General features: G+C 33.3%; 1 protein-coding gene across 1 annotated transcript in view; it reads right to left on the reverse strand.

Moving 5' to 3' along the window:
* Positions 1 to 7,222: 7,222 nt before the first annotated feature.
* Positions 7,223 to 27,940, reverse strand: part of CCDC91 (coiled-coil domain containing 91) — a 122,454-nt gene continuing 101,736 nt past the window's right edge. The window contains 1 exon segment of the mRNA XM_085311079.1: positions 7,223 to 7,354. Coding sequence (XP_085167205.1) covers positions 7,232 to 7,354 — 123 coding nt within the window. The 3' untranslated portion in view covers positions 7,223 to 7,231.

The raw sequence follows: 27,940 nt of genomic DNA on the forward strand, positions 1-27,940 counted from the left end.
ACACGATAATAGGTTAATACATTTGGCCTAAATGTATGGCAAGCTAGCCAACCATTCAGTTAGGCACTTCTTAAGTGGAAGATGTCCTCATCAGTCCTCTCCTTCAAGTCGCATATTCTTTTAGAATGCCTAAGAATTTACTGAAGAAAAACTGTCTTGCAAATTGTACACATACATTGTAACCAATATTTATATTACATATTCATACAATTGAGTGCAATTTAATGTTTATCTTACTTGCACTTATTTGTATTCTTCTGTATATTCATATTACCTCTGAACTGTCTAGCTACCAATCTTTTATAGACCTTTTCCCCTGCTCTCTTGAGTTTATGGGAATTTTTTATTCAAATTTCAGAAATATGTTCAAATGAAAAATTACTTCATCCGAGACTTAAAGACATTTCTTATTTCCAAGAAGACAGGTAGATGACATATAATCTTCCAACACAACATCTGGATCTCTTTCTTTTTTTTTTTTTTTTTTTTTTTTTGTCAGACATTTGAAGACTTCTGTCACGTACATAGTATTTTATTAATATTAGTGTAATTATCAAACAAGAATATCCTCATTATCTTGACACAGTGTCCCCAGCAAACACCATTCCTCCTGAGACACTCTCAACACATTCTTGTCAAGGATGTGAAAAAATCTCGCTTCTGGACATTTCTCAGATTAATGTATAAACCATAAAGACACAAGAGTTAGAAAACTGTACATGGGCAGATTTCTGAAATAATCATGCTTTCCAAAGTCAATGTTACCATTTCAAACAGACTAAATGTAGTGTTGCTGTCTTCAGACACAGCACCCACTGAAAGCCTTCGGTGTTGCCATCCCAGGACAGATTTTGTCCTGTTCTATCTAATAACACATAAACAGCAATATGCTTTCATTTATATGATCCTTTGACCCTGACAGATTTGTTAAGATTCATCCTGGTTTAAGGTTTTTATCAAAAGACAGCCAAGAGTAAACTTCACAGATACTTGCAGGAGATGATACACCATTTGGGAATGTCCTCATCTTCTTTGTCAATTAAAACTAATAATCAAAAGGATATATAACAAATGCTAACATCTTACATTTACTTTCGTGTTTTCCACTACTGTCAAGCCTGATGTTAAGATGAAGTAATTTGTATGTTTGTGATGTTGACTTCACTGACATGTCTAAATTTGTTTTTTTTCTATGCTTTTCAGCAGGGGATGCTATAGAGATGCTATCAGATGTGCTGATGGGGAAGCAGCTTATTTCAGCAGGAATATGAAAAAACATACTTCTTAGCAGTAGTGTGGTAATATATAACCTCAGCAGGGTTTCAGCCAGCAGCTCCTCTTCATACCCATAAATGGAACATATACAATATTTTCTTCAAAAAACTTGATCAAAAAATCTGCTCTTTAAAGAACTTCAAATCAACCTGGTTTCTGTTCACATTTCTGCACCCACACAAAGCCCTGTGCATTATATTCATTGCAGACATAGCTGCAAAATATGTGAGAAAGGATGAAATTGAAATTTTGAGCTGGAAATAACCAACAGTAGAATTCTTGCTAACTTTCTGGGAGCCAGAATTGCACAATCACTGTTGAAATACGTAATCCATGTTGACAATAAAAGAGTGAGAAGCTTAAGTGATGGAATTTGTAAAATTATTGCCACAAAATTAGAGATTGGACGTGTACCATGGTGACCGACTATCATTTAGAAAATTTATATACAAAGATAGGTTTGAAGTCTTAACTGATGCTCTATTTTGGTAGCAGTAAGATAACTTGCAAATATCTTGCAAAGTATCTTGTAAACTTCACTCAGTAAAAACAATTCTGTTTCTCCTTCGGCTGAAGGCTAAAAGGCTAAAATTTCTACAATTATACTATACAGAGGATCAGTTAAGATCAACTTCCTTTTAAAGTCAGAGAGGTGTAAATTCCTTTGACACGTGTGGGAAGAATACAAAATATTTGAATAACTTGAAGAAAGAGAATGAATCTCAATGACTTGCAATCCGATGGTGATCTACATGTATTGCTGTAGATTTATGGTCAAATCTGAAAAGAAATATGAGATAACCTAGGGCATTTCATTGATAATTATATTTTTATGAAAAGCACATTAACAAACATCCCATTTTTTACTAGGGTTAGCTGTCAAACTGTTTAAAATGCTATCTAGAAAAAAAAAGAAAACAGAACAGCCTGAGTGTTTATTCAATAATCCTTTCTTTGTGTATCATATTACTCATGCTGGACAATTGAAAATATCTAAAAAATGCTCATTTTATAAGTCTGAAATGTGAGGAATTATGTGAATGTGAATGTCTGATGCATAAAATGGCTATAATTACACAGAGAGTACGTAAGACATGGATGCAATGCCAATACCATATTTATCACAGGAAATGATCACCTGAAAGGTGATGTATCAAGTTTAAAATACATACTCTAAAATAAATAAGATCAAAAGAAAGAAAAAACAAATGTTTTTATTTTGGCTTGGCAAATACCACACTATCATTGCCATCTCCGCTTGACTATCATCACTTTCAGGACATTATGATAGGTCTTTATAAAATAATGCTAGCAATGTTCTCACAGAAATGTAATCATAATAACCTACCATGTGTATCTGTGGCAAATGGCATAAAGGAAGACTGAGCTTTTTCTCCATGTATGAGGAAGCTTGATAGGGGCATTTTTTTGCTACTGCATCATTGTGGCAAGTGAACTGTTCAGATAGTGCCTACAATAAGAAGTCAATGCACCTCAGTCCTCTCTTTTCACTAATGAAACATATGCTTTCAAAGGCTATTACAAACCTTGAGCCAGAGTGCAATTCCGCTGATTTCCCCCATTAAGTTAAGCTGATTTGGGCCAAATGTGGCCCTGAACTGTTATTCAGCAACAATTATATTAGTTTAATGTGGGCTTAAAAAAWTTTTTTTTTAAGAATCTGTTTTTAAGTTCTACTAACAAATCATTGACTCTTGAAGCCTTAGGACAATATTACTGGACAGATCACTGAAAAGACAACATTTGTCTAGCCCGCTCCTGAAAGCAAATGGAATAGTTAGGGCTTAGATTATACCCAGGTAAAAAGTGTTTCCTGGATCAGTATTTCTTTAGCACATTTATAGTCTACTGATGAAAAAGAAATGCCACAAATGTTATAAAATCATTCTAGACAATATTCAGAACTAGCATGTAAAAATTTTTACCTCAATCTGACATACTAATTAATCGCTGCTGCAACAAAGCTTGTAGTACCCAAAGAACTTAATGCTGACTGTGTATTTCAGGTAGCTTAGCATGGGCTGCAATGTAGCTGATGAAGCAGGGCCGTACAAATGGGAAGTTAAACCATGTTGCATTCTGTGCTTTAACATCTACCCATCTGGCATCAAGAAAGCTATCTAGCTGGAAGCTAGATTGACTATAGCTATAAAATGTACTTTCAGGACCCCTTTTACATTTGCACTGAAGTCTGTTTGATACTACACTGACATTGTACATGATCTAAAAGTTCTTATAAATTATATCTGTGTCCACTTTATGAACAATTTATAATCAATGCCTATTTCCTGTTAGGAAATAAGGTGAAATCATCACAGACTCTTCCTACTCAAGGGGAGAAGACAAATCTGTAGCTCAAATATTTGGCCTAGAAATAAAAGTGGAAGAGGAGAGTCTAGAGAACTAAAAGGGAGTTCCAGTGTGAACAAGAATTAGGCCCTTTCAGGTCATGTCTACATCGATAATTACAGTCAGGAATTAGTATTACCATTTACTGAGCAAGCTGGATATGAGGCAACTTTTGACCAGAAGCCAATGTAAAGATGCACAAAAATCTCAGAACACTAATGCAACCTCAGCCTCTGGAACAACTACTGAATTTTCTCTGTTTGGCCTTCCTATAATATACTGAAGTAATTCAATGCTTTATTAATAAAAATGTTATTTGTCAATGACATTCCTAGAGCAAAAAAATATTCAAATATTCTCTCACTGATTTCAGTTCTGGACAGTGTATAGAAAGTCTGTGGCAAATGATTTCCTTTTTGTTAAAGATTTCTACACACAAAGGCTCAGTGCTAATCTAAAATTTTGGAATGGAAGCAACTAGGGAGTCAATAGAAATGTGTGGAAATAAAACACAAATGTATAAGACTGTATCATACCACAGTATTAATTTATCAAATTATTAGTTAGTTCTTATCTGCTCTAGATCATCAAATAAAACTATTAAAATGGAACAGTCCTGACACTAACAGCAATGAAAGGCATCATTACATATAGTAGTTCTGTTGTTACCAAAGTCTTCTAGCCAGCTTTTAATATACACAACTGCTTGTTTAAAACACATCTTTACATAACAAGAATTATGACTTATTTTTAATATATAGAATCATTTTTTATATATATATATATATATATGTATGTACAAGATATAAGCTTTGGTGGTGTTCTAGGCTGCAAATTGTGGCACTTCTGCCAAAATTATTTTATACAATCATGGCTATTAAAGATACCGATACTTGAACATATTATAAAAAGGAAAAAAAGGAAAAATTTGACCAAGATGGCAGCCATGCCTCCAAGAGGCAGAAAAAGGTTTTCTGGTAGGTCTTCAACATATTATTTCTCTTAGATTTCATTCTTCAGTCTGTCAAAAGAGAAGGAAATATTCTAGTGTCACTAGACATTACTCTAGTGCTAGACTGGGTTTTGCAAACATTTCCCTATCCTCCCTCCCAAAATTCCACAAACTGCATTGGCATTTATGCAGAAATAATGTAAAATAAATAATATAAAATAAAATAATGTAAAACAAAATTAAGCTCTAAAGCTTTGGGTGGGATGTGGAGAAGATGGAGATTATTGCATACTGCAAAGCTGGATAGCTTTTTCTGCTAGGTAACAAAATTTTTTCTCTGAGACTTGGGGTTTTGAATACAATCCAGGTTCTCAATCTGATTTTTGTATGACTGTGATCTAATTCAGTTTTATTTGTCACCACTTTAAGTAGCAGACACTAAATCAGCAGTTTTGCTCAGAGTCTAGAGAGAAAGATTAAGGGACTAAATCTGTCAAAGGTAAAAAGGAAAAAAAAAGCTCTCTTACAGCTCTCTGTGACAATCACAATATTCAAGAGCTGACATTAAACAACACATAGTAATGCTAATGGAAAAGATATAGAGTAATTGCCAGTGAAATCTTATTGACACTCATCAAAAACTTCTGTAACAAGTGCTTTTGTATATTATTGCAACTCAAAATGTAAAACCTTTCTGTACAAAAACACTGGTAACACACTAGGGCTCTGTCTTTTGATGGGGAACACTTGGCAGTCTATCACAGAAAAGAGTACTATTCCACATATGGCCCTAGAAATAAAAAATAAGCAGGTTGAAATCCATCTAGGAATCTATTCATATCACATCTCCATAATCAAACATATGTTGTGAGACAACACTATACAAACAATCAATTTTATTTTGCACTAACTCTACTTCTCAAATGCAGATCAGTGCCATCCCCTAGCTGTAGTTGACAAAGACATTAATTACCCTTGTTTGAGACCAACAAACAAACAGAAGACTGCAATCTGCTGGCCAGGACCTGGAGATGAAAAATATTCAAATTCTGCATAAGTAAGTACATAGCCCTGAAACAAAGCAAGACTTACATACTGAAACTGAGTAACAAAGGGGGACAGACGGTCAAAATGAAAAGAATTAATATTATCAAGACTGTATCCTTTGCCTAGTCTCTCCAGGTAAAAAATCATCATTTGGTCTGGCAAAAGAAATGTACAGTAATCAGTCAATCAAGATATGTATAAAAAACGAGAATGATTTTTCATTCATGAGGAGGGAGAGGTCATGGTACAGTAAAACCCGCATTATTTACTTCTTCAGTGAACCTTTGCACTCATACAGAATATAAAAAATTATTTTTGACTACAAAAATGAAGCACAGAAAAAGAAGGTTTAAATAATACCTAAACATCCTGTAATACACATTTCATATGGCAAAATATGTATGCACCATTTGGAATTTCTTTTATATATTTAATAAGTACCAAGTGCAAAGTGTATCTGCACTATAACACACCCATGAGTCCCCACTGAATCACAAGCCCACTACAAAAGGTATCATTCACAATTTATTTACACTCATAAATAGTATTTTGTTTTCACTTATTTCATTCAAAATTCCTCTAAACTAAAGCTCCAAGTTTAAAATCAGTAGAGTATAGGCACACTCTCAATAGCAAGACTGGATAGATCTAATGATCCAAAGCCCAATACAATCAGTGGGGAGTATTTCTACTTTCTTCAGTAGGTTTAGGAAGGGCAGCTGAGGTCAGCATCCTGCACTCATCCTGTCAGAAGTTCCACTGAAGCAGTGCAGGATCAGTCTCCACATAATCTTCTTGACTTTTTTTCCCTTGAAACTGATGTCAGTCACATTAATCCTACTTCATTAATCCTACTTTCATGAGAAAATAGACTTTTGGAATCATACTAGCTTCAAAAAAATAAATTATATACCATACACTAGTTATTACAACACAAGGCTTTCCGAATGCTTTGAACTACTCTAAAAAGACGTAGTGTTCAGTTTTTAAACTTTTCTATTTCTAGAGCTGAAGCTGGTTTTAGATGATTAAGGAAATGCCTGTCAACACTCTTAAAATTCAGTACTGATCTTCTGTTATACATTCAAAGTAATAGAAGGTAATAAGCTCTTCAGCTTTCTTGGGGCAATGCACTTGGGGATATACTTTAGAAACACAAATAGATTTTCATGAATATTTAATTATTTTTTTCTCTATATTTAAAAATATCAAAACATTAATAATTTACCAAGACACATGATACAACTGTTTAAACAGTCATAACAGGAAAATGTTTTCATCATTGCTGCAGTTACCTAGAAAATCAATCATGAGCTACTAGAAAATATGAAGAAAACACAATCATAAATAAAATGTGTTTTTTCCAATGATTTTCTTATTTCTTATTTTCCAATCAAATAATAGTAGTCAAAAGGAAAAAAAAGAAAAAAAAAGAACGACATCCACAAATATTTCTAGCAACCATAGCTTCAGATCAGTCTTGAGCCAATGGTAAAATTCACAATGATTAGAAAAAACAACTTTTGTCATTTGCTACATTGAGATTTGCAGCTCCACAAATCATAATGTATCAGTATATTTAGTATGTCACTCCCTCTTTTCTTCTGCAGTGACAAGCTCTTCCTTTAATAAAGTGCTTAATTGTTTCTGTGCACATGAGAGGAAAAGTTCCAAACTAGACAGACTTCTCTGACGGACAACCTGATCAAGCTGTTGAAACAGAAAAAGAAAGAAAGATCAGTTTTAAGAAAATCTGAAAACAAATGTCAGAATTTGTCAGCAAAAATTCAATTATTCAACCAAAAATTCCAAATAGCTTACATGCACACAATTTAGTAATAATTTTTAACTAAGTATTCCAGTTTTCAAAAATAAAACACATTCAAGTCTAAAAATAATTTTCAACACCTGCTAAATTCCACAAAAATATAGTGACAAGAAATTTGAAAAAAAAGAAAATAAACTTTGTACTTTACATAATAGACAGTAGGTGCAAAGAATTAAGCCAATGTGGTTCTTGTTTATGCTCCTCTGATCAGTTAGCCTATGCAAATGTTCTACACATGGCTATCAATATCAAAAAAAAAAAAATGTAGGCCTTTTAACCATTCCTAACAGAATATCATTTTCCGGACAAACCCATTAGAAAATATGTAGATGCTAGCAGTGAGAGAGAGATTATAATGTGCAATAAAACCACAACTCTGTCAAATCTGTGCTACTTGCTATAGAGCAAAATAATGAGTTTTAATTCCGTGGTTCATCTTTGAGAAACAGTCAAGAATTTCAAAGACTGTTTTATGAGAAACTTTCCCTCATAGGTAGCCAGGTGTTTTTGTCCTCCATAAATTACCTGAGTTCGTTCCAGTACACAGTAGCAGTTTAATTTTACTTACAAAAATCCTAAGGGCAACTGGTGCACTGGGTAAAGTATTACTGGGGTATAGGTGTAAGAACCAGGGACATTGATGATTTCTATGCTGGGGATGCATTCAGTATGTCAGTAATAGATATTTGCCTGCAAGTTTTACATTTACTGCTCAGGGATAGCCTGACCCATTCCCACACATTACAGATGGCATTATTTTTGGCTTCTGATAAGAAGTTTAGCAAGACTGGGTGGTTTTGAAGATACTACCTTTATTTACAAACCTACCTATGAACACTAAGCATACATGAAATGAATTCCAAACCATTAAAATGAATTCCATTATTAGCTTTTTTTTCCTTTTAGAAATGCACAAAACCCTACATTCCTGTCACATTTCCCAACCTCAGCATGTTCCAGAACCCTCCTAGATGTTCTCCAAAAGTACTTCCCTCACCTGAAAATAACTTGGACAACGTAATTCCTTCTGTTAAACTTGAGTGTCCTCATAATAATTCTTCCTTTATAAGGGCATATGAAACCCTTAAATAGTGTTCATCAACATTAACTGCTCTTACCTCAATGAAAATATACAAGTTTACTCAGCTGAGAATATGTCCACATATTTTTTACATAAAGTCTCGTATTGATTTCCTAACTTCCTACTTAATAACGTTTATTTATTTATTGGATATCTGTTCTAGATAGAATCCAAATACAATATAAACAAGAGACTAAAGGAGGTGGATGGGGGATTAAAATCCTGGGTCCAAGTAAGGTCAAAGGAATTTTTCCACTGGAGTCAAAGTAGCACGAAGTCCAATAGTAAAAATAGATTTTATAAAGCCTGTTCTCCATAGTATGAAATTTAAATTGAGCTGCATTCACCTATATACAAAAATAGCTAAATTCAACTGTAAAGGGAATGAGGGAAAAAGTTTGGTTAATACTAAACAACAGAAAACATTAAGATAGATTATCTACAAATAAGAGTGCAATTTATATTATAATACTCTTTATGACCATTTCAGTTTCATGGGGCTTATTGTAAACAGCATTCATATCTCCTGATCTGATAACTGTCAGGAACAGGCTTAGGAACCAGAGGGTCATTATTGCTCAAAATTCACAACCTTTCTCCTCGCAGATAATATAGCAACAAAATTTACTAACTTTGAAGTCATTGAGTACAAGCTTACAAATACAGGCAATGTAAATCCAATTGTAAACAAGGGAATAGTGGAATAATAATAAAGCTTTAAGTAAGGATTTTTGAAAAAAATTCGGCAAGACAGCAACCTAAACAGCCCATTTGCCACACTAGATAGATCATCTTTAACAGGTTTATCCTCAGATAAATCTGTTAAAACTACACTTGTTCATTTTATAAAAGACAATACTTTTACTTTAAAATGAACACTACATACAACTATATATTTCAAATTTCAAAATGTACTTATAATTTGAATGATAACATGTTTAAATAGCTTCCAAAGGCAAAGTGGTAATATTTTCTGTTTTGTTTCTTCAGACATGTTCTTTCAGTTTTTGGAGCCTCCTACAGTCAGGCAGTATGAAGTAAATACTTTCGGTAAAGGAAATGCATCCCATTCTTCCCTTCCCCTTCAAAAAAGATAGGAATCAAATGACATGATTCATCAGATTGCATATGAATGACATAAAAACATGGTTTACCAAAAGGTATTTGAAGGTGCTTAATGCCATAACATTAATAAATAAAACACAGCAGGCTCCCTTTCACCTTAATTCTGTAGTTCAAATGTCAAGCAAATATCATAATTGAATGATGTTTTGAATATGACTATCCTCTGATCAGCCACAAATTCAACTGAATGTATACATAATGAAGATGCAGGGTGAGACTGAGAGGTAAAGCTCATTAGCTCTACGAGCTCTACAAAGCTAATGAGACATAAAAGCTATGCCACTCAAGAAAGTAAGTAGTAGAATTTTAACCTCCGTAAGACCACACAGTCATACAAGACCTACAGTGGTGAGTATCTGCAAATGGCCATGGTTTTTGAAAGCATATTATATGCCCTTTACATCTAGCATTCTTGGTTTTAATTACAGCTTTCAACAAATATTGCTCCTTGTGGTATGCTTCAGCACATATAAGTAAGCAGCTCACCATTCAGTAGTTGCCATAATGCTCTAGAAATCATTTGAATGGATATCCTGTTCCATAAAATATCTGCTTTTTTAATATTAAGATAAAATTCACTGCAAAGTTGGTTATACTTTCCTACTTCTCTTTGAAAATGCATTCACGATTTAATTACAGCACTGACTAAATGTTCACAGAAATATTTTTATGAAGCTTTGCTTTGGTGCTCTTTATGCCTCTAAAATGCAAAACAGGCTCTGGTAGTTCGAATATTTAGCATTTTCTTTCAACAGTGACAAATGTGTTAATTCCATAATATGCACCTATTTTGTAGAAGTCAAACAGTCATAAAACTCTCCTTCAGTAATACAGAACTGCCTGTATTCCTTCATTTTCTGTGGTTTCCTGTAAATTTCCAGCCATTGTGCAATTTTTTGCATCTCATTGCAGAGCAGACATTACTGCTCTATACATAGTCTGATTTGTACTTAGCCTACTGATTTGCAACAGACAGTTCTTGACATACTTAAGTAACACCTACGACTGACAAGAAAACACACGACGTAGAAAAAGCAAAATAAGCCCTGAAGAAGCTGTATCTAGAATGGACAGCCTGGAACAAATAAACAACATGAATATACTGTTAATGCAATAAGAGTGTATGTTCTGGTTTGAAAGGTGTCTTGCCTCTTCCTCTCCTCCAGTCCAAATTATAAAGGGCATTTTGCATGGGGAAGTTTGCAGATATTTTTGTCCTCATGACGCATATTTCTCGGGGAATGGGTAGATAAAAGTCCAATTCACATAATTCATCTGTTTATGTCATATGAAAGAACATATGACACATTTCTACAAAAATATAGTATCATCAAATTCTATTGCTTCTAGTAGATGTATTAGTTTGATGATAGTTTTCTGCTTACAGTACATTATATCATCTATGCTCTTAGACTGATCTTTACTGAGGTGCCAAGAGCTTTGGCTAAACTTTCCCTTTTTTTCTAGCCTTTCATTGCAGATTTTGTTTTAAAGAGATCAAAGTAGCTCTCTATACGTGTGTTTTCTGATATGCTGGTGTTAACTTTCTTTAGCAAGGCAGCAATCTCAAGCTGTATACTGTTAAAATTATTTATTTCACCAAGTAGCAATGTAGATGTTTAATATGTATAGTGATTGGCTGCAGCATGAACAAAACAGAATTTCTTCAAACTGAGAAAGTCTTTAAAAGTCTTAAATGAATTAGGTAAACTTTTGGGCAGTCTTCACTGAGCTCAACTGGTTAATCAGCAGTCTGTTCATATGGAAAGTTTATTGCTTGTTAAAAGTTTGTGTAAATTCAATAACAGAAAAGTTCAGAACTCAGTTCCCTCAGCAGCCCCATATCTGCTCAGTTTAAGTGTAAGCTTTGCTTTAAATAATATGCTTTAAAATTCTTTCAAGCTACAGTAAATGACAAAGTATTGTGGGAAAAGCCTTAGCATCTTCACAGGGCAACACAAAATGAGAAACAGCGAAATGATGCTTGCTTTGAAAATGGTACATTTAAATGTAAAGAAAACATTCTTTTTAATAGAGTAATTGATTAGGAAAACAGAAACAAAAACTGTGAAACTTTGTTATGTAATATATTGTTTAATGAAGTGTTATTGATACGATCAGACAAATGTCTTTGAACAATGCCTTGATATGGCTGTACTTTTGTTTGCATAATATACTATGAGAAATGTTAATATATATGTAAGGCATTTTAAACCTTGTTTTTCTGAACAGTCTTCCCACTGTATTTTTAGATCCTGTTCATTTCATGGAATGATCTCATTATTTAAATAAACATAAATGGACATCTGGCAAATTCAAACTGAATGTGACTCATATGCAAATATGATCGCTATGAATAACACATATTAGGAATGGAGCATTCATGTAACCAAACCCAACTGTCCTAATTTTATAGATACTGAAAAATGCACTGCATCGAGCCAGATTTACAACACTGAAGAGAGATTTTTCTGCTTCAGATCATCACTGTTTTTATTCCTATTCAATGATTTTCTACCTCCATGTGAAATCCAGTTCAAGGTTGTCAGTTCTGCAGATTGTCTCCTATTGGCAGAGATGAAATCAGCACAAAGTTTTAATGCTCCTGGCATTTTATAATAATGAAGAGTTCAAGAAAAGGTTTAAGGTATTTAATATCTTAAGATACTTAATATCTTTCTGAATTCTTCAACACTTTTTTTTTTTCTTTAAGAATCAGAGGGTGTCTTTCTATGTGCTTGTGTTGTTCCTACTGTGGAACTGGCTATGTAACACATGGAGAAACAGTTCCCAAAATAAGCAGGTGTCTATGCCATTCTTTAAATTCCCAGAGTCATTGGGAGCCAATCATTTTGCTAAAAACAGCTGATTCTTGTAAAGGACATTCTAATATATTCACTGKTTTTTTTTACCCCTTTCTGTTTAAACTTTCTGTCCTCTTTTGAGGTCTAAGTGTGGTTCCACCATCCTTCTAGCCAAAGATGACTGGATGAAACTCCCTATGGGGCCCCATTTCAGTCATGTCCTTAGTTGCCCTAATCCTAACACACACCTCCATCCCAAATATTTTGCCTTTGAGTTAGGTGAGGCATGTCCTGAAGAGAGGCACAGGCCCAAGTAGAACTTCTATCAGTGGAAGCAAGAATTTGATTCAAGAACTAAAACTAAAGGCTCAGACATAACAATGTGGCATAACAAGTGGCAGAACACTGCCACTAGGTGATTGTTTTCATTCCAGGCTGCTCTATTTTATTTTATGCCATTCCCTTTTCTCATTAAGTATAATTTATATTACCTGTAAAATGGAATGAAAGTCTACATGGCTGATGTCTTAAGAAAATACTCTGTTTCTTACACAAATAAGTGAGCATATACATCCTTAATATTTTCCCCTTCGAATATAACTGCTCATAAATAAAAGTATTTTCATGGCATGATTTTTTTAGCTTCCTCTATTAACTATTCTCCACCCCTTCAAACATGTCGAATTGCTAAAAGAAAAACTCAGTCAGAGCTCTATAAATAAGTACTACACGTCATAATTATATTATCTATTACAAGGAACTAATAATATATCTTATGGAAAATACAATTTTAGGTTTAGACATGAAGATTAAAGGATGAAATTCCGATCTCACCAAAGTGAAGACATGTTTATTATTAATCTCAATGTAGCCTGAACTTCCTTCATAAAAGTGAAGAAATGAAAAATCAGTGTTACACATGATCTGTCACTTTTCCATTTATTATTAACATTCAGACTTAATTTTTTTTTGATGCTGTTTCTCAGAGAATACCATTTTCTATAGCTTGAAATACAAATGTGTACTGAACAATTTATCTGTAACTTCAAATGACACTGTAATGATTAATGTATCCAAATGCATTCCAACTCATAATTTTGGTTCTTTAATAGCAGGAATAGAAGTTGAAATGTTCTTCATAGGGTTAATTACCAGAGACTAAAAGCAGCAAAGCTGAGTAAAGTTATTCAGTAAGAAGTTGATAAATTTACTTTTATTATTGGTATTTTTCATAGCTGACTATATTTAAATATAATCATGGCATTTTTATTTGTTTAATAAAGCAGAGCAAGTAGATTCCCTTAAAGATCATGAAATCAGAAATCAGCTTCTGACTTGTGCTGATTTTTGAAACTCATAGAACTGTGTCAAGAAATCATTTTAGCATGATGATATCTATGTTTTTATTAATCCATAAAGCAAAATAATAAGAAATGGACCACAAATCCTGGAAAGCATCCTTTGTTGCTCAAGTGAAACAGTCATGTTCTTGCAAAGATGGAGCATAGGATATTTCTAGCCCAAACTGAATGGTTTAGGGCAGTGAAAACATGGTGATTGATGTATAAGGGAACGTATTCTGAAGCTTGAGCTTGGTAGGTCTAGATTTGTGGAGCTGATATAAAAAAGCTTTATATTTAACTACTGTTTACAGGTGGCTGCTGGTTAACTGTTGGATAGAATTAATTGCCAAGTTAATTCTTTCAAGTTGAATATTGATTAGCCACAGCTAGTTATCATCACAGAACTATTGCACACATTTTTTCAAAGAGATTAGTAGCAAGAGAAATCCTACATATTTCAGCAACTTCCTGCTTTCTTTCCAAGTAATTTTCAGGGGAAAGAGTATATATCAACATTGTTACTAAAACCAATCAAAATTTGTTGTAATATTTGTGGCAAATTTATCTTTTTTAACGTAATCTTGATTACTCTAAATATATTCATTATTGATAAATATAACAAAGCTTTGTCTATTAGTATCTAACTTCTATTATTTGACTATATGGTACTGTGGTATATGTATTTATAAATTAAATCATTTTAAAAGAGTAAATATAAACTGATAAATGATGATTAACCTACTTTTGATTATGTTTTTTAATAATTTAATTAAATATCCTACTCTTTGCAAAAAATAACATGAGCCTAAGCTTACAATGAGGTGAACTGATATTTTTTTCCCATGAAAAGGCTCTAGTATAATTTTTCTTTTTATTCTATATTCCTAACATAACAGAGTTTGGTCAACACTTAGGTGGATATCTCCAAGGAGAATATAGTACTAATGAAATGCATTGATGATAAAAGACTGCTTCKTCTAAATACTTCTGCGCCTAACAATTAAGCACTAGAGGAAAAAATTACTTAAGTTCTATTGAAATCAGTGGAATCAGGAATATACTTAAAGTTAAGGATAAGGAAGAGCTTATGGCTCTTGATTTGTTCATGTACATAAAAGAACAAAAAAAAATCTTTTTTTTTTCATGCCTTTCATACCTTTTACAAAAAAAATCCTTCAGTTGTACTCTTTCCTCTGTGTAGGAGCTTATGCTATGTAATCAATATGATACTAAAGAAATATTGCATTGTTTATGTTACAGTTTCTCCAGCTTGTAGTCTTAGACCATTATTGTTGTAACCAAATTCACGGTTAGGTACTTCCATTCTGTCCCTAACTATAGGTAAATCTATAAAGGTAGGTAATAATGTTGTTAAAAAGAATATTTTAGCCATCTGCATTGTGACATTCAGATCATGGTCTTTCTGAAGGACATCCTGAACTTCAGTGCTAAATGGACTAATAACTGCATTTTAAATCTGTTTTAACTTTATCTACTTTTCAAAAATTTAAAAAAAAAAAAAACTGGATGGCATATTTCTGAAAGATTACAGGTTTTCTTGTGTGAGTAAAGTCTAAGCTTTTGAAATTTCCCTCTGCTCCCCTACGTGGTGGGCAATAATCCCCTGAAATGCACTGTTGCAACTTACTGTTTAAGTTTCCTTGTGTATACCATACAGTATATTGTCTACCAAACTCACAGTGCTCAGCAGAGCAGTATAGTGTAATTAGAGACTCCTAAGTGTGTTTTCATATTTTCATCTGTAGATATCTCTTTGAGAAAAAATCAAAGATGCAGAATTTGTTTGGTATAATTTTTATAATACAATTTTTTTCCCACAATTGACCCACAATAATAAATGAGTCTGACATGATYCTGAAAAATTCTATACTTGCAGAGGTTCAGCTATATCATTATATTTTCTAGTAAAACTATAGGCTCAGGAAGCTTTCCCAGTGCACTAACATGATCTTCTAGCCAAAGATTCAATAAAAGCCTTTAAAAAATTCTCCAGCATATTAAATAGAGCATATAAAAAAAATATTACCTTAAAGAACTTGCAAATCTGAGCTGGATGAGAAAAAAATGAACTACTTCCTCTCATTTCCATAATGGGTGAAAAGTAAAACAGATCCATATGTTACATACGTGTATCAGTTTATTTTACAGAACAGGACATTTTGTCTGTCCACCTGTGAATTTCTATTACTGATAACACTAAGTATATAAAAATAAGGTTCTTCATGGCTGTAATTTGTACAGGATCTGCTACACATTAGAAAGACATCACTGTTCAAGACTGAACCTCTAGGAAAGACTGATGTTTAATAAATTATGTCGCCATGTGAAAATGTCTCTTTCTCCTTAAATAAATAATGCTGCAACCTTAAGGATTTTAGGCTCTGAACTTGATCAGTGAAATGATTAAAATAATACCATATGCTGGATACATCTTTAAAATACATTTGCCTAGTCTGCTGAAGGTGATGGGAAAACACCCTGTCAAACCGCTCAGAATCTTTGCTGTCTTCCAGCTGCACTGAGGAATGTAAGCAAACATCAACTTTTCTTCATCATATAAACAAGAGAAGGAAATTTGCTTTCAATTAAGGAAGCAAAATTAAACGCAAAAAGGAACTAAAAATTATTGTAGCACCTGCCTATGATATCATAAAAGGTAGAAAATTGTTATTATCCAAAACCAAACAAAAATAATAATGAAAGCATTAATCCATAGAAATAGATGAGCAACCTACGCAATGACCTACACACGTACTAGATCAGGAATATGGGATTCTTTTATTAAGTTATTTGTAGACAATTGACACACACTAATATACAGAGCTAACAATTTTTTTCCAGTAGAGTCAACATACTTAAGATAAATGTATTGAATTACATGCAAACAATATATAACTATCTGAATATCTTATACAATGAAATGCACTTGTATAATCTTACAAACTGAAGCCCTGAACCTACCAACTTTTGGACACAGGCAGAACTTTGAGAACAGTAGGACTGTTCACACTATTGAAGTCATTCATGGATATAACATGAACATACATTTCACTGAATTTTTAAAGATTTCCAAGAAAACAAAAGCTTTCTCAAAATCTTGCTTTACTTGTAGAAGATAAGTGCTTTGCTTACAGCTTAACAGCTAATGCATGAAAATGCTGATTAGATACAAGAATGAAGTCAGGTTTCTCTCATATTGAGTCTATATACTCTCTAAGCTGTATATGTAAAAGATTTTGTTTTACAAATTACAATAACATAAAACAAGAGAGAATGACTGATAATACATCACTTTTTTATTGTTATTAGCTACAAGTAGCACATCTATTGGTCGTATATTCTTTTCCAACCAACACTGAGGTCTTATCTGTTAGTATATGATGAGAAAATTCCTTTATAAAAGCAGACCTTGATGCTCAACCACATTGACAGAAGTCAATGAGAGCTTATTTTTCTTTTCTGTCCTGAGAAGAAGCCAGTTTTGAGCACATCTGCCATCTAAGTATTTAGCAATATACCTCGTTACCGGTTAAGTGTATAAAACACAATCCAGGCTCATAGTTAGATAAACACGTATATTTCTGGTGCTGGATATCAAATCTAATGAACTTGATCTGAATTGAAATATGAGAAATCTTGTGATTCTACCTTCTGACATTTCAATGTCAGCATGTGATGATGATCTCTCAGTGCAATTCAGAATACACCAGGGCCCGTTGGAATTTTGTCACTAATTTAATGTATATCAGAATTTTGCCCAACATGGTTCGCATTGCACAACAATAGCAAACCTGATCTTCCCCTTCCTTCCCACTGTTGAGCAGTGACATTCTACTGCACATCTATCAACCACACATCAGCCTTTGACTTCTTACACAGCCTTTCTAAGAATGTAAGATTTTATAATGGTGATAGAAAAGCTACTGAGAGTTGTTAAGTTGAAATTTATTTCAATTTATAGACACTGGGCTATGACTAAGAAAAGAAATTGCATATGAATTACTCAGGTGTAATTAATCAAAGTTGATTGTACTGAATGGATTAAATTTTGTATACAGTACAAAGTAACATAGTTACAAATCTTAAATATTATGTTTTACAACTACCCCTGTGTTACTGATATACTTAATTATACACACTTGAAAACTCTGCATCAAAAATGTCAGCTGAATACAAATCACTGCAATGTAACTTTGGTTACAACAATATAGATGGATTTTAAAGAAAAACACAGCAAATGAACAAAACCTTCTTTTTAACAAGAATGTCAAAATATTCACCCAGTCCTCCTCCTCAAAACATGCACTCGCTCAGTCAAGTAGGATCTTAAAGTTCTCTTGTGAATGTCTAAGGACAATTTTTCTGCTGTTTAATCTCAAAAGAGATTTCAAGAAGGTTGTGCAGAATGCAGAATGACCCAATTGATAACAAGCTCATTCTCTCAAGGATAACATTCCCTCCTGAACCTCAGAACAAATGATGTGGTTACAACTCTAAGAATTCTCGAAGCACAAATTAAAAACAGTTCAGTTCTAAAACAAGAAGGTTGGATCAGGAATAATAGCAGACTGGTTGATATATGTTACAGGAGAGTCTCACTTACAGGTGTCAGAAGGAGCATAAGAGAGTACCACTTCCTCCTTTCTCATAGACTTTCTCACAGACAAAAAATATGGAGGCCTCTTCTGTTTCTGAATCAAATATATGCAGAATAGAGGGAAAGTATTGGCACAGTAATAGAAAAAGGAGGATAAAAGTTATCTTATGAGAGACACTTGTTTCCTTGGACCTTGGGTGTTGCTTCTCATCCAATAGTAGGCAAAAACTCCACTACCCATGGCTGGACACATGCGGGTGATGTTAATACAGTGTACTCTGCAACGCCTTATTAATGTGAACAGTCTATACCTAGATGGTTGGTTGCATGATCATGTGACTGCAGAGCTAAAGCTTAGGTATCTCTTACAGTAATTACATTGATGCATGTTGGACTAAATACATAATGTATACAAATCACAACAGAAGTTTTAAATGTAACAGCCAGTCATCTCATTGTTGACCATTATCATTCATCCTGTCATTTGCCCCCTTTTGGCTTTGATATCACAATCTTTTCTCAGCAATAACACCACTTGAATTCAGTTTCAGCTGGAATTTGGCCTGAGCAAAGAGTACAGGCATAATCTCAGTCTTTATAGTTTTATAAAGTGAAGCACACAAAATAATATGAAACAGCTTTAAGTAATAAATTTCAGACTCTTGTAATTTTACTCTAGAGTAATTGTAAAATACATACATAGGCTATGTATGTAGTTTCAACTAAATTCTTTCATCAGCATAAATGACTATACAAGTAGTCTGAAAACTTTAATTTTGGTTATTTAATCAGGTTCTTTTTTTGGATTTTAATGAACCTAAGTAAGTGGCAGAGAATTGTATTCTTTCCTTCCATTTTTAAATACAGAGTACTATAATTGCCAGGAAATTAAAAATTCTCTTAAATGAATGATGCTTCTGTATTGAAATGTGGAAGAAAAATGGCGTAAGACTCTGAAGAAAAATGTCTAATAGGATGTATAGGATGAAATTCTATATTCTTTCATCAGAAATTATCATTTCATTTTAATACTTAGAAAGGCTAATTTCAAAGCCATAGAGACTTTAAAATTCAAAAGAATGCCAAGCTAATTTCTGTATCATATGCAGTACACTGCTTCAGCCTGCCTTATTCACAGAAGAAAACTGACAGCCAGGTGCACCAACTCATCTTACACTACAACTTTACATAAATCCCCCACTTAATCCTTTGGATTTATACTGCTCTTTGAATTGGGTAAAGGAGCAGTGTGAAAATGCTCCTAAAGCCTCAATGTAAATGTTTCTTTAATCCTATTAAAGCCACAAAACAGGCCCAGCTGAATGAGCAGGAAACTGAGCTAAGGAACTCTCAGTGACCCCATCACTACTGTCTCTCTTGGTACTGACTCATTGGTCACAAGTTCATCCTGAGCATGCTGTGGATGTGCTGATATTGGGCTGGTAAAGAACATCAGTATCTGGCCTCTTAGAATACATATCTTCATATCAGATGGTAGTATGTTTTGTAATAACATTAAACTTCGCATTGGTAACTTAAAGTCAAATTATTAAAACAGCTGATAAAACATACTAGATGTGATTAAAAGGTTCTTAATGCAACTTTGTTGTGTTACACAGATATTTGTGAAAAGTGTTTTCTCCAAGTATGGCATTGAATTTGGCCAAAAAGATACAGCTTTAGTACTTTTCTTTTAAAGTCAGAAGTGGGGGGGGGGGGGAAGTTAAAAGAAAAAAAAAACTCAAGGTGACACTACACTTTAAAAACAGGAAACTAGTCTGTTAAAATGTGTTGGTGGTAACATTTAGGGTTTGGACTCTCATTAATGTGGCCCCAGGGAAAATATAAACAGTCTTTCTGAAATTAAATCTTGAGTTTGCCCACCACAGTCTTGTTTTCAGCTTCAGCTCCTGGCACTTCAGCCTGCAATTGAGGCCTTGCATCAAATGCCAAGTCAAATATTCTGGAACAAGAATGGTAATGACACCCTACTTTGTTCAAAGTCATATTAAAACATAGCAATTTTTTGAAATTGTTAATTTAAAAGAAACTGATTTTCTTAGCCTCTTCCACTTGCACTTGCCTTCAAGTAAGCAACCTTCAAAAGAAAAATGTTCTTGATTCTTGAAATAGAGCACAATTATGAGACAATAGACGTTCACGTCAAAATTCTGACARCCACTGACTAATACTGATGAGCATTGCCTAATGAGTTTTACAACAGCATGAGTTTTACAGGAGCTCAGAAATGAAATCATTATTTTAGGTGCATGATTTTGCAAATCACTCAGTATGAACAGATCAGTAAATCAAAGTCAGCAATCTGTGTAAGACGTTTTTCAAGAAGGAGCCTTCCTATTCACAATGCTTTGATATACTAACATTGTAACTCTACAAATGAAACATTTAATATCAGCAGCCATTTTAGTTCTTAGTTCTCCTAGTCCTGCCTTCTGTTGCTAAATATACTACCTACAAAATAACTGTGCTGCTCCAGTTATTCACTTTTTTCCCCTTTCTCTTTTCAGACTGTAGCAGTAGCCTTCTGCTCACCAACCTTATAATTTAGATGGATCAAGAGTACCAGACAAAATGTATGGTATAGCCCTATCTCAAGTAAGGCACTGGGATTTCCCACATGAAAAGGGAATGGCCAGCCTTGCCCACCTTCCCTTTAGCTTCTGTACTGCCATAGACACCATATATGAGGAAAAATGACAGTCTGGATCTAACTGGGGTGTACAGGATGTCTTATGTAACAGTTGTCCTAAAACATTTTCTTTCCAGCTGATGGGAATCTGGATTGCAAATTAATCTGACTACAGATCACTATAGATCACTCTGATTCAAAGCAGTTAAAGATAGCTTACCTGCAACTGGAAAAATGGAAAACTAGAAGGATTTGAAGCTATCCACTTGAAAAAAGACAAAAGAAAGAGTGAGACAGAACTTTATTAACTGTTTTACGAAATCCATTGGTAGAATTGCAGAACTGTTGAATTCAATGAGGGGAAACATGCACAAGTCACTTGAAGAACAAGAGACTACAATATACTCTACAGTTCTACCTAATATACAGAGTGAATATACTGAGACAGGCTTTTCTTGCCTTTATTTTAAAGAGCAATCATTAAAATCAATCCTGATATGTGAATAACAACATGATGCCAATTAAATAAATGCCAGCTCACAGCCCAGCCTACATCACTGGCTAGAAACTTTCCACTTTTATTTGTATACTACCTGTATTTAGGCCTTGATAAGCAGATACTGCATGCTTGTAGTGACTTTCTTGATGCAAATAACTGGAGAGAAGGCAGAGTGTTGGATTCTTTATATTGTTCTAAACTATAGCTGACATTTTTTGTGTGCAAGCACAACAAATCACATCTCCACTCTTCTCGGAACAATGAAGTCAAGTATATATTTTCAAAACTGCAGATCATACATGTATAGCATACCTACTAAAATGTTACCGTACCAGCTTGTGGTAACCAATATTTTCTGTTCAGACTAAGCAGGTATTTTAGAAGCCTTTTAAAGCACATCATTTCATATTGACATGCAGTATTTATTTAGAAGGCAAGTAAAGTATTTTCTTCTTTTGCTTCCACTCTGTCATGCCAATTGCTGCGTAAATATATATTTTACTAGCGATGGTAAATGATTTTGCAAATTTAATTAAGAGTGAAAAAGAAGATTGGATGGACACAGTTGGGCAATAATAGAATTTTTAAAAAGCAAGAAATGAAGGTATAATCTAAATGTGAATATCATTCCAAGAATCTGAGCTCTTAGAGTGTAATTATCTCGGATTCAAATTTCAAGCTGAGATTTTACTCAAAAATGGCTACAGCCCATAGACATATCACAAAAGTAGATACATAATGTCTAGAAGCACAGAGAGGAAAGCCAAGGTACAGTCAATAAGAAGATCAAGGAATTCCAACATCAACGAAGCTAAAAGAGGGAACGTTACCTACATAATAAATGTCTAGAAGGCAACCAATTTAATAATTTCAAAAAAGACACAATATCAATAAGCAATAGCTGAGCTCTATGTCAACTCTTGGTTGAAGAGAAAGCCAAAATTCTATTAAAATTATTTTAATTACAGTTTTCCATAAATATGTTAACAAGTATGAAGACTGATGTATGAGTGAGATAAAAATGATTCCAAGTGTTGTGACATTTGCTTAGTGGCATAAATACCAACTACACATAGATATCTTTCTAAAGAGACAAAGTAAACTTCTAAAGAAGAAAATTAAAAATCTTCAACAGAACAGCAAGAATATAACATAGATGTTTGTATGTGTGATGATGGAGGGGAATATGCCATTTTTATTTTCTATTTAGCTGATGTTGGAATAGGTTTTCTGATAATAATTTTGCTTTCAAAGAACTTTATACAATCATAGACAGTTTCAGCTACCAGAGAGATATCTTATTTTTCTTCTACTGTGCTGATTTTCCTCATTATTTTTACCTACTTCTTAATGTAAAAAGGATTGCAAACTACAGCATCCTTACAAAAATTACATGGCCTTTTATATATTTCATATTCTTGTCAATATTGTACAGAACTAAAATATTATTTCAACTGTAGTATTAAAATATGCAAAGGGGTCTCATTTAAGAAAACCTTCACTGACCATTTTCTCTAATGATTTCAGTAAGACAAACAACAAAGCAACTATGTAAGTGTATAGATAAGTCTCACTTGACTAACTATTAAGAGTGAATTACAGCCAGTTCCTCAGATAATTCCAGCAACCAGAAGGAATTTGCTGCCTCACCTCAACAGAGTGGATAAATCTAATTTAAATGAACATTTACTCTCAACTTCAATCATTTTCTTGAAGCCTTTATCTTGAATGATTCTAAATGCAATATAATATGTTTCATGACAAAATATTCTCCTAAAGTATTAAGATGTAAGAATGATGTACATTGTAGACAGAGCCATCTTTTTCCAGATCATTCAAAATTACTTTTTCCAAAAAAAAATTTAAGATATCCTATAAGAGAACGTTCCTATCATCACCATCCTAAATGAGATTTTTTTTTACAGATAAATGTCACTTCAGAAAACATAGACTGCTTAATCCTTAGAAGACTGCTTAAAAAATTCTGGCCTGTGCAAACACTAGTCAAATCCCTCTCCCTCAGGGAGTAAAAACTGAGATATGAGGTAAGCAAATCTGATAACCTAATTTACAAATGTAGAATGAATGAGTATTTATATATAATTTCCCTAGGATTTACTTTGTGAGTTATTTTTATGTAAGATATCTTTTGTTTACTGTCAGAAGAAATACATGTACTTGTCCTCAGTTTTAAATCCTTACATTTCCTTTTCCCATTTCTATTATTTTACTTCATTAAAAAAAAAGATAATGATGTTTAATTATCTGGTCCTGATATTCCTACTGTGCATAATAAAACATGTATCTTGCTGTTATATGAAAGGTACGGTATACCAAAAGTAAACCCCAAAAAACAAAACAAAAAAACACTTAAGAGTAACTTAAGAAAAATCGGTAGGTAGTTTATAGAGCTTTTAAAGAGCAGAGATCTACTTATACTGTACTTTATAAAAAAAAATCCCCTCAGTACCATGACTTCACCAATATCACATGGCAACTTCAACCTACAGTGCCTTAGGCTGTATGACAATTATGTTCCAAAACATGTTTCTTTCTTACTCAAAAATATGGATCATTTTTTCTGCATCTCAGAATGCATTCTCATCATTAAGAAAAGAATTTCAGTAATATTATATATAATGAATACATAAAGAACTGGGATTCTGAATAAGACCTCAATCAACTACTAAAGTTTCCTCCACTTTTCATAATTGTAAATTATTTTATTGTCTTGAATATTAGATCATGAGTAAAAGCTTATTTATTTATTATCAAATGCTAGTGGTGAAGGTCAGGTCCAGCACAAGGAAGTAAGCTTCAATGCCTACAAGAATCAACATCAACAAAAGTGATATAACTTAACTTTATAATCCCAAATAGTATTCTTTTACTGGCTAGACCACCATTATAAAAACAAAAAATAATACAAAACCATTCAACAGTCAGAGCTAGGTAGAAGACAACATTTCATATCTTCCAGTTTGGCCAGAAAGGCAGAAAGGAGAAGATTCAGGAATTAAAGTCATAAAATAAATATGTTAAATAGCTAAGAGAAAAATAGTGTAGACAGATAAAGAGGTAGATAATATATTTCATAATGAGGTAGATAAAAAGAGAACAAAAGAGACAACATAACAAAAGAGAGGAAACTAAACTTTTACAGACCTCATTCAAAAAAGAGGCTACAAAACAAAATTCTTAGAAACAGAGAGTATAAAAGGCATTTGTAATTCACTTATGGAGAGAAAATCTGGTGGATTTCAGTAAACTGAGTGTGTGTTTTTGGATATTTATGTAACATTGTACATATGTACATATGTATGTACATTGGTACATACACTAAAACCAAATGAATGTTTAGGCATTTGGCCTGAATCTATAAACCAAACTTTATTATGGCAGAATAACTGGAAAAGGTTGTAGGATAATAATGACATCACCTGAGTCTAAACAAAGTTCAAAATGCAAAGTCAGAGCTGAGAATATTTGCAATAGCTTGTTTCATGGGGCGGGGGGGGGGAGTTTTACAAAGTAAAGACACGTAAATATTCATTGGCCCTCTATCATGGACAAGTTCACAAAGGTTACTTAAGAGTCAGATGCAGTAACTCATACCTAAATCATACCACAGAATAAATTTTTCTAAATCTGAATAAGATTATATTTGACATAAGCACAACAGAATCCGGCCGTTAACATTTTACTTTATACATTCTTTAGCATGTAACTTCCCTCAATAGGGCACATTTTCATTACGGAATGACGTCTTTAAAAAAGGCCTGATATTGTTTTATTAACTCAATATTTAACTATTCTGTGGTCAGAAACAGAAATCACTACTGGAAATCTTGGTCTGAACACCAAATACACAATAATTTTTCTGTATGAACTGATTGTCTTCCTCCATTCCTATGATTTTACTATTGCTAATTAGCCTTTTTCCTTTACCACTTCTTAAAGAAATCCTGTTCCTTGTTTTTCACTCTTCTTTCCTCACTGCTAGAATATTTTATTTATTAGTGAAATTATGCTTGTTAAGCAGTCAAAATAAGTTTTGGTGTTCCAGACACATTATCAATAGAACCATCTTCCTATAATAACCTTATTCAGATTTAAAAATTGCTATATGATATTGACAGTGCTCATGAAGAAACTCCAGTGAAAATTTGTAATTTCTTTTTGGGGTTAGATTTTTGTTGTTCCTCTCAGTTCTAAACTCCTCTAGTGTTCTCAGCTTTTTTAAATTTCTCTGATATGCAAGCAATAGAAACTATCTCAGCAGTGATAGCATACACTAGGTATTCAACCTAACAAAACTACTGGTTGACTGTCTTTTATAAGCACACCTCTCAAATAACATGGGAACTGAGAAGGCATAAAAACTTTGCAGAATATCCAGCCATCCACAGATTTCCAATTTGAATGAATACAACAAATTCAGATATTCTCTGTGAATGCTGCAAAGAAAATATCTCACTTCACTATTTAAGAAAAAATCTACATAGAAAATAAGGGGTTATAACAGTAGTAACACAGATGATCCCCCACAATTTTTATTGTTGAAGGTGCTTTCAGGACAGATTTTATATGCTTTGAACTTGAACTACAAAATTTAAGGTAAAAAAACAGAAGTGTGACTAGAAGTGTGTTATGCTAATTCAAATCTATAAGACTGTATTTAATTATAAAATGTAATACATAGAACTTCAAGACAATCATAATGAGATTTTGCACCGTAATAAAATCAAACCCAAAAGCTATAGTATACCAGACAAAAGACCATTCTCATAGCCAAAACAAAGGTCTAGTTGTTTCCCCAAAACAAAGCAAACATACAAAATACACTTCACAAATCTAATACATTCTTAAAAGTAACCCCGATACAGGAGAATGGGAATCAGGTGTATTAAACTGACTTACTAAAAGGTATTTCCTGCTGTCTTGAGTATAACTTGACATCTATTTTTCTCACCTTAAAAAGCAATGTCATTAAAATTCATCTGTGCAAAGAATAAAAGAATAAATGCACAGTTCCCTCTCCAAACATTACGGACTTGTTTCTTTTCATAATAACCCCACTGAAACCAGCAAATGGACTACTTGCACTTTAACGTACAGCCCAATATCAGATGACCCTATATAAATGTGCATTACTAAGGTAAATGCTCTTATTTGCCAAATATGTTTCCAAGTATTCTAGTTAGACAGTAAATAACCTAATCTCACTGTCCTAGTACATACTAACGCCCTGCAGTCTCCCACACATCCTCCGTGGTTGAACAAGACTGCACAGAAAGCACCTGGACAGTGAAGTAGCAAATAGGACTGGAAGTCCAGTTTCCAAAAGTAATGGTATTATTACTAAACTAAAGAAATACTTTCTCTACACAAATCCAGAGCAGAAACTTTTCACCTTGTTCTTCACTTTACAATAAAACACCCCTGGTTTATACCAGGTTACCAGAGATTCTTGCCTTTAGCTTCTTTAATATTGGTAAAAAAGATCTCTTAATAACAAAACCAGAAAAACAAATCCTTTGGATATTTACACTTCTGAAATGTGCACTAAGCTTCTGTCACTTAGTACTAGATGGTAGTACTTTCATTTGTAAAGAAAGTATTTGTCTGTCAGGAAAATACAGACTGAATAAATACAACTCTTTCATTCAAATACTTCCTCAAGTCTTGACACAAAAGCTAGTTTCTTTCCCTTGTAGGCCAAAATATTTTCTTTGAAGTCAATGAGAGCTGTGTACATGTATCAAGACAAAATCTGACTGCTTAATATGATTCACTTTATTTTCAGAAAATAAGCAGTAAATTTTCCTGAAAGATGGTGAGTGTCAATATATAAATAGGAAAAACTTAAAAAGCTGGCTACAAAGATAGTCGTTCAGGAACTATGACCATAAAAAATGCTTACTCTAGGTATTTCCCTCCTGAAGTAAATTTTTGTCATTTAGAAAATTTGTTTAAACAGCATATCCAGTATGAATAGATTTAATTAGTAGAAAGCTCTCTGTGGTGGCTTGCTTACTTCTGCATATGCCAAGTACAAGAATTATTTTCTTTTTCTCTGTATAGCTAATAGTCAAAAGTATATAAACAATATTTGAATACTGTGCTTCTGCCTGCTATACACATGCAAACTATAACATAATGAATGAATATTTTATGATGAACTCAATAACAGTGAATAGGCAGTAAATTATCAAACTATGAAGTTTATAAAAAACTTTCAGTCAGTACGACTGACAATAAAATTCTGGAACTAAACAACAGAGAAATTTTATATACCTCCATTCCATAAAAATTCCTAACATTTGTATGATCTTAAGAGTTGACAGT

Source organism: Rhea americana, unplaced genomic scaffold (genome assembly GCF_003343005.1).
Source record: "Rhea americana isolate MKP2758 unplaced genomic scaffold, rheAme1 scaffold_330, whole genome shotgun sequence".
NCBI lineage: Eukaryota > Metazoa > Chordata > Aves > Rheiformes > Rheidae > Rhea > Rhea americana.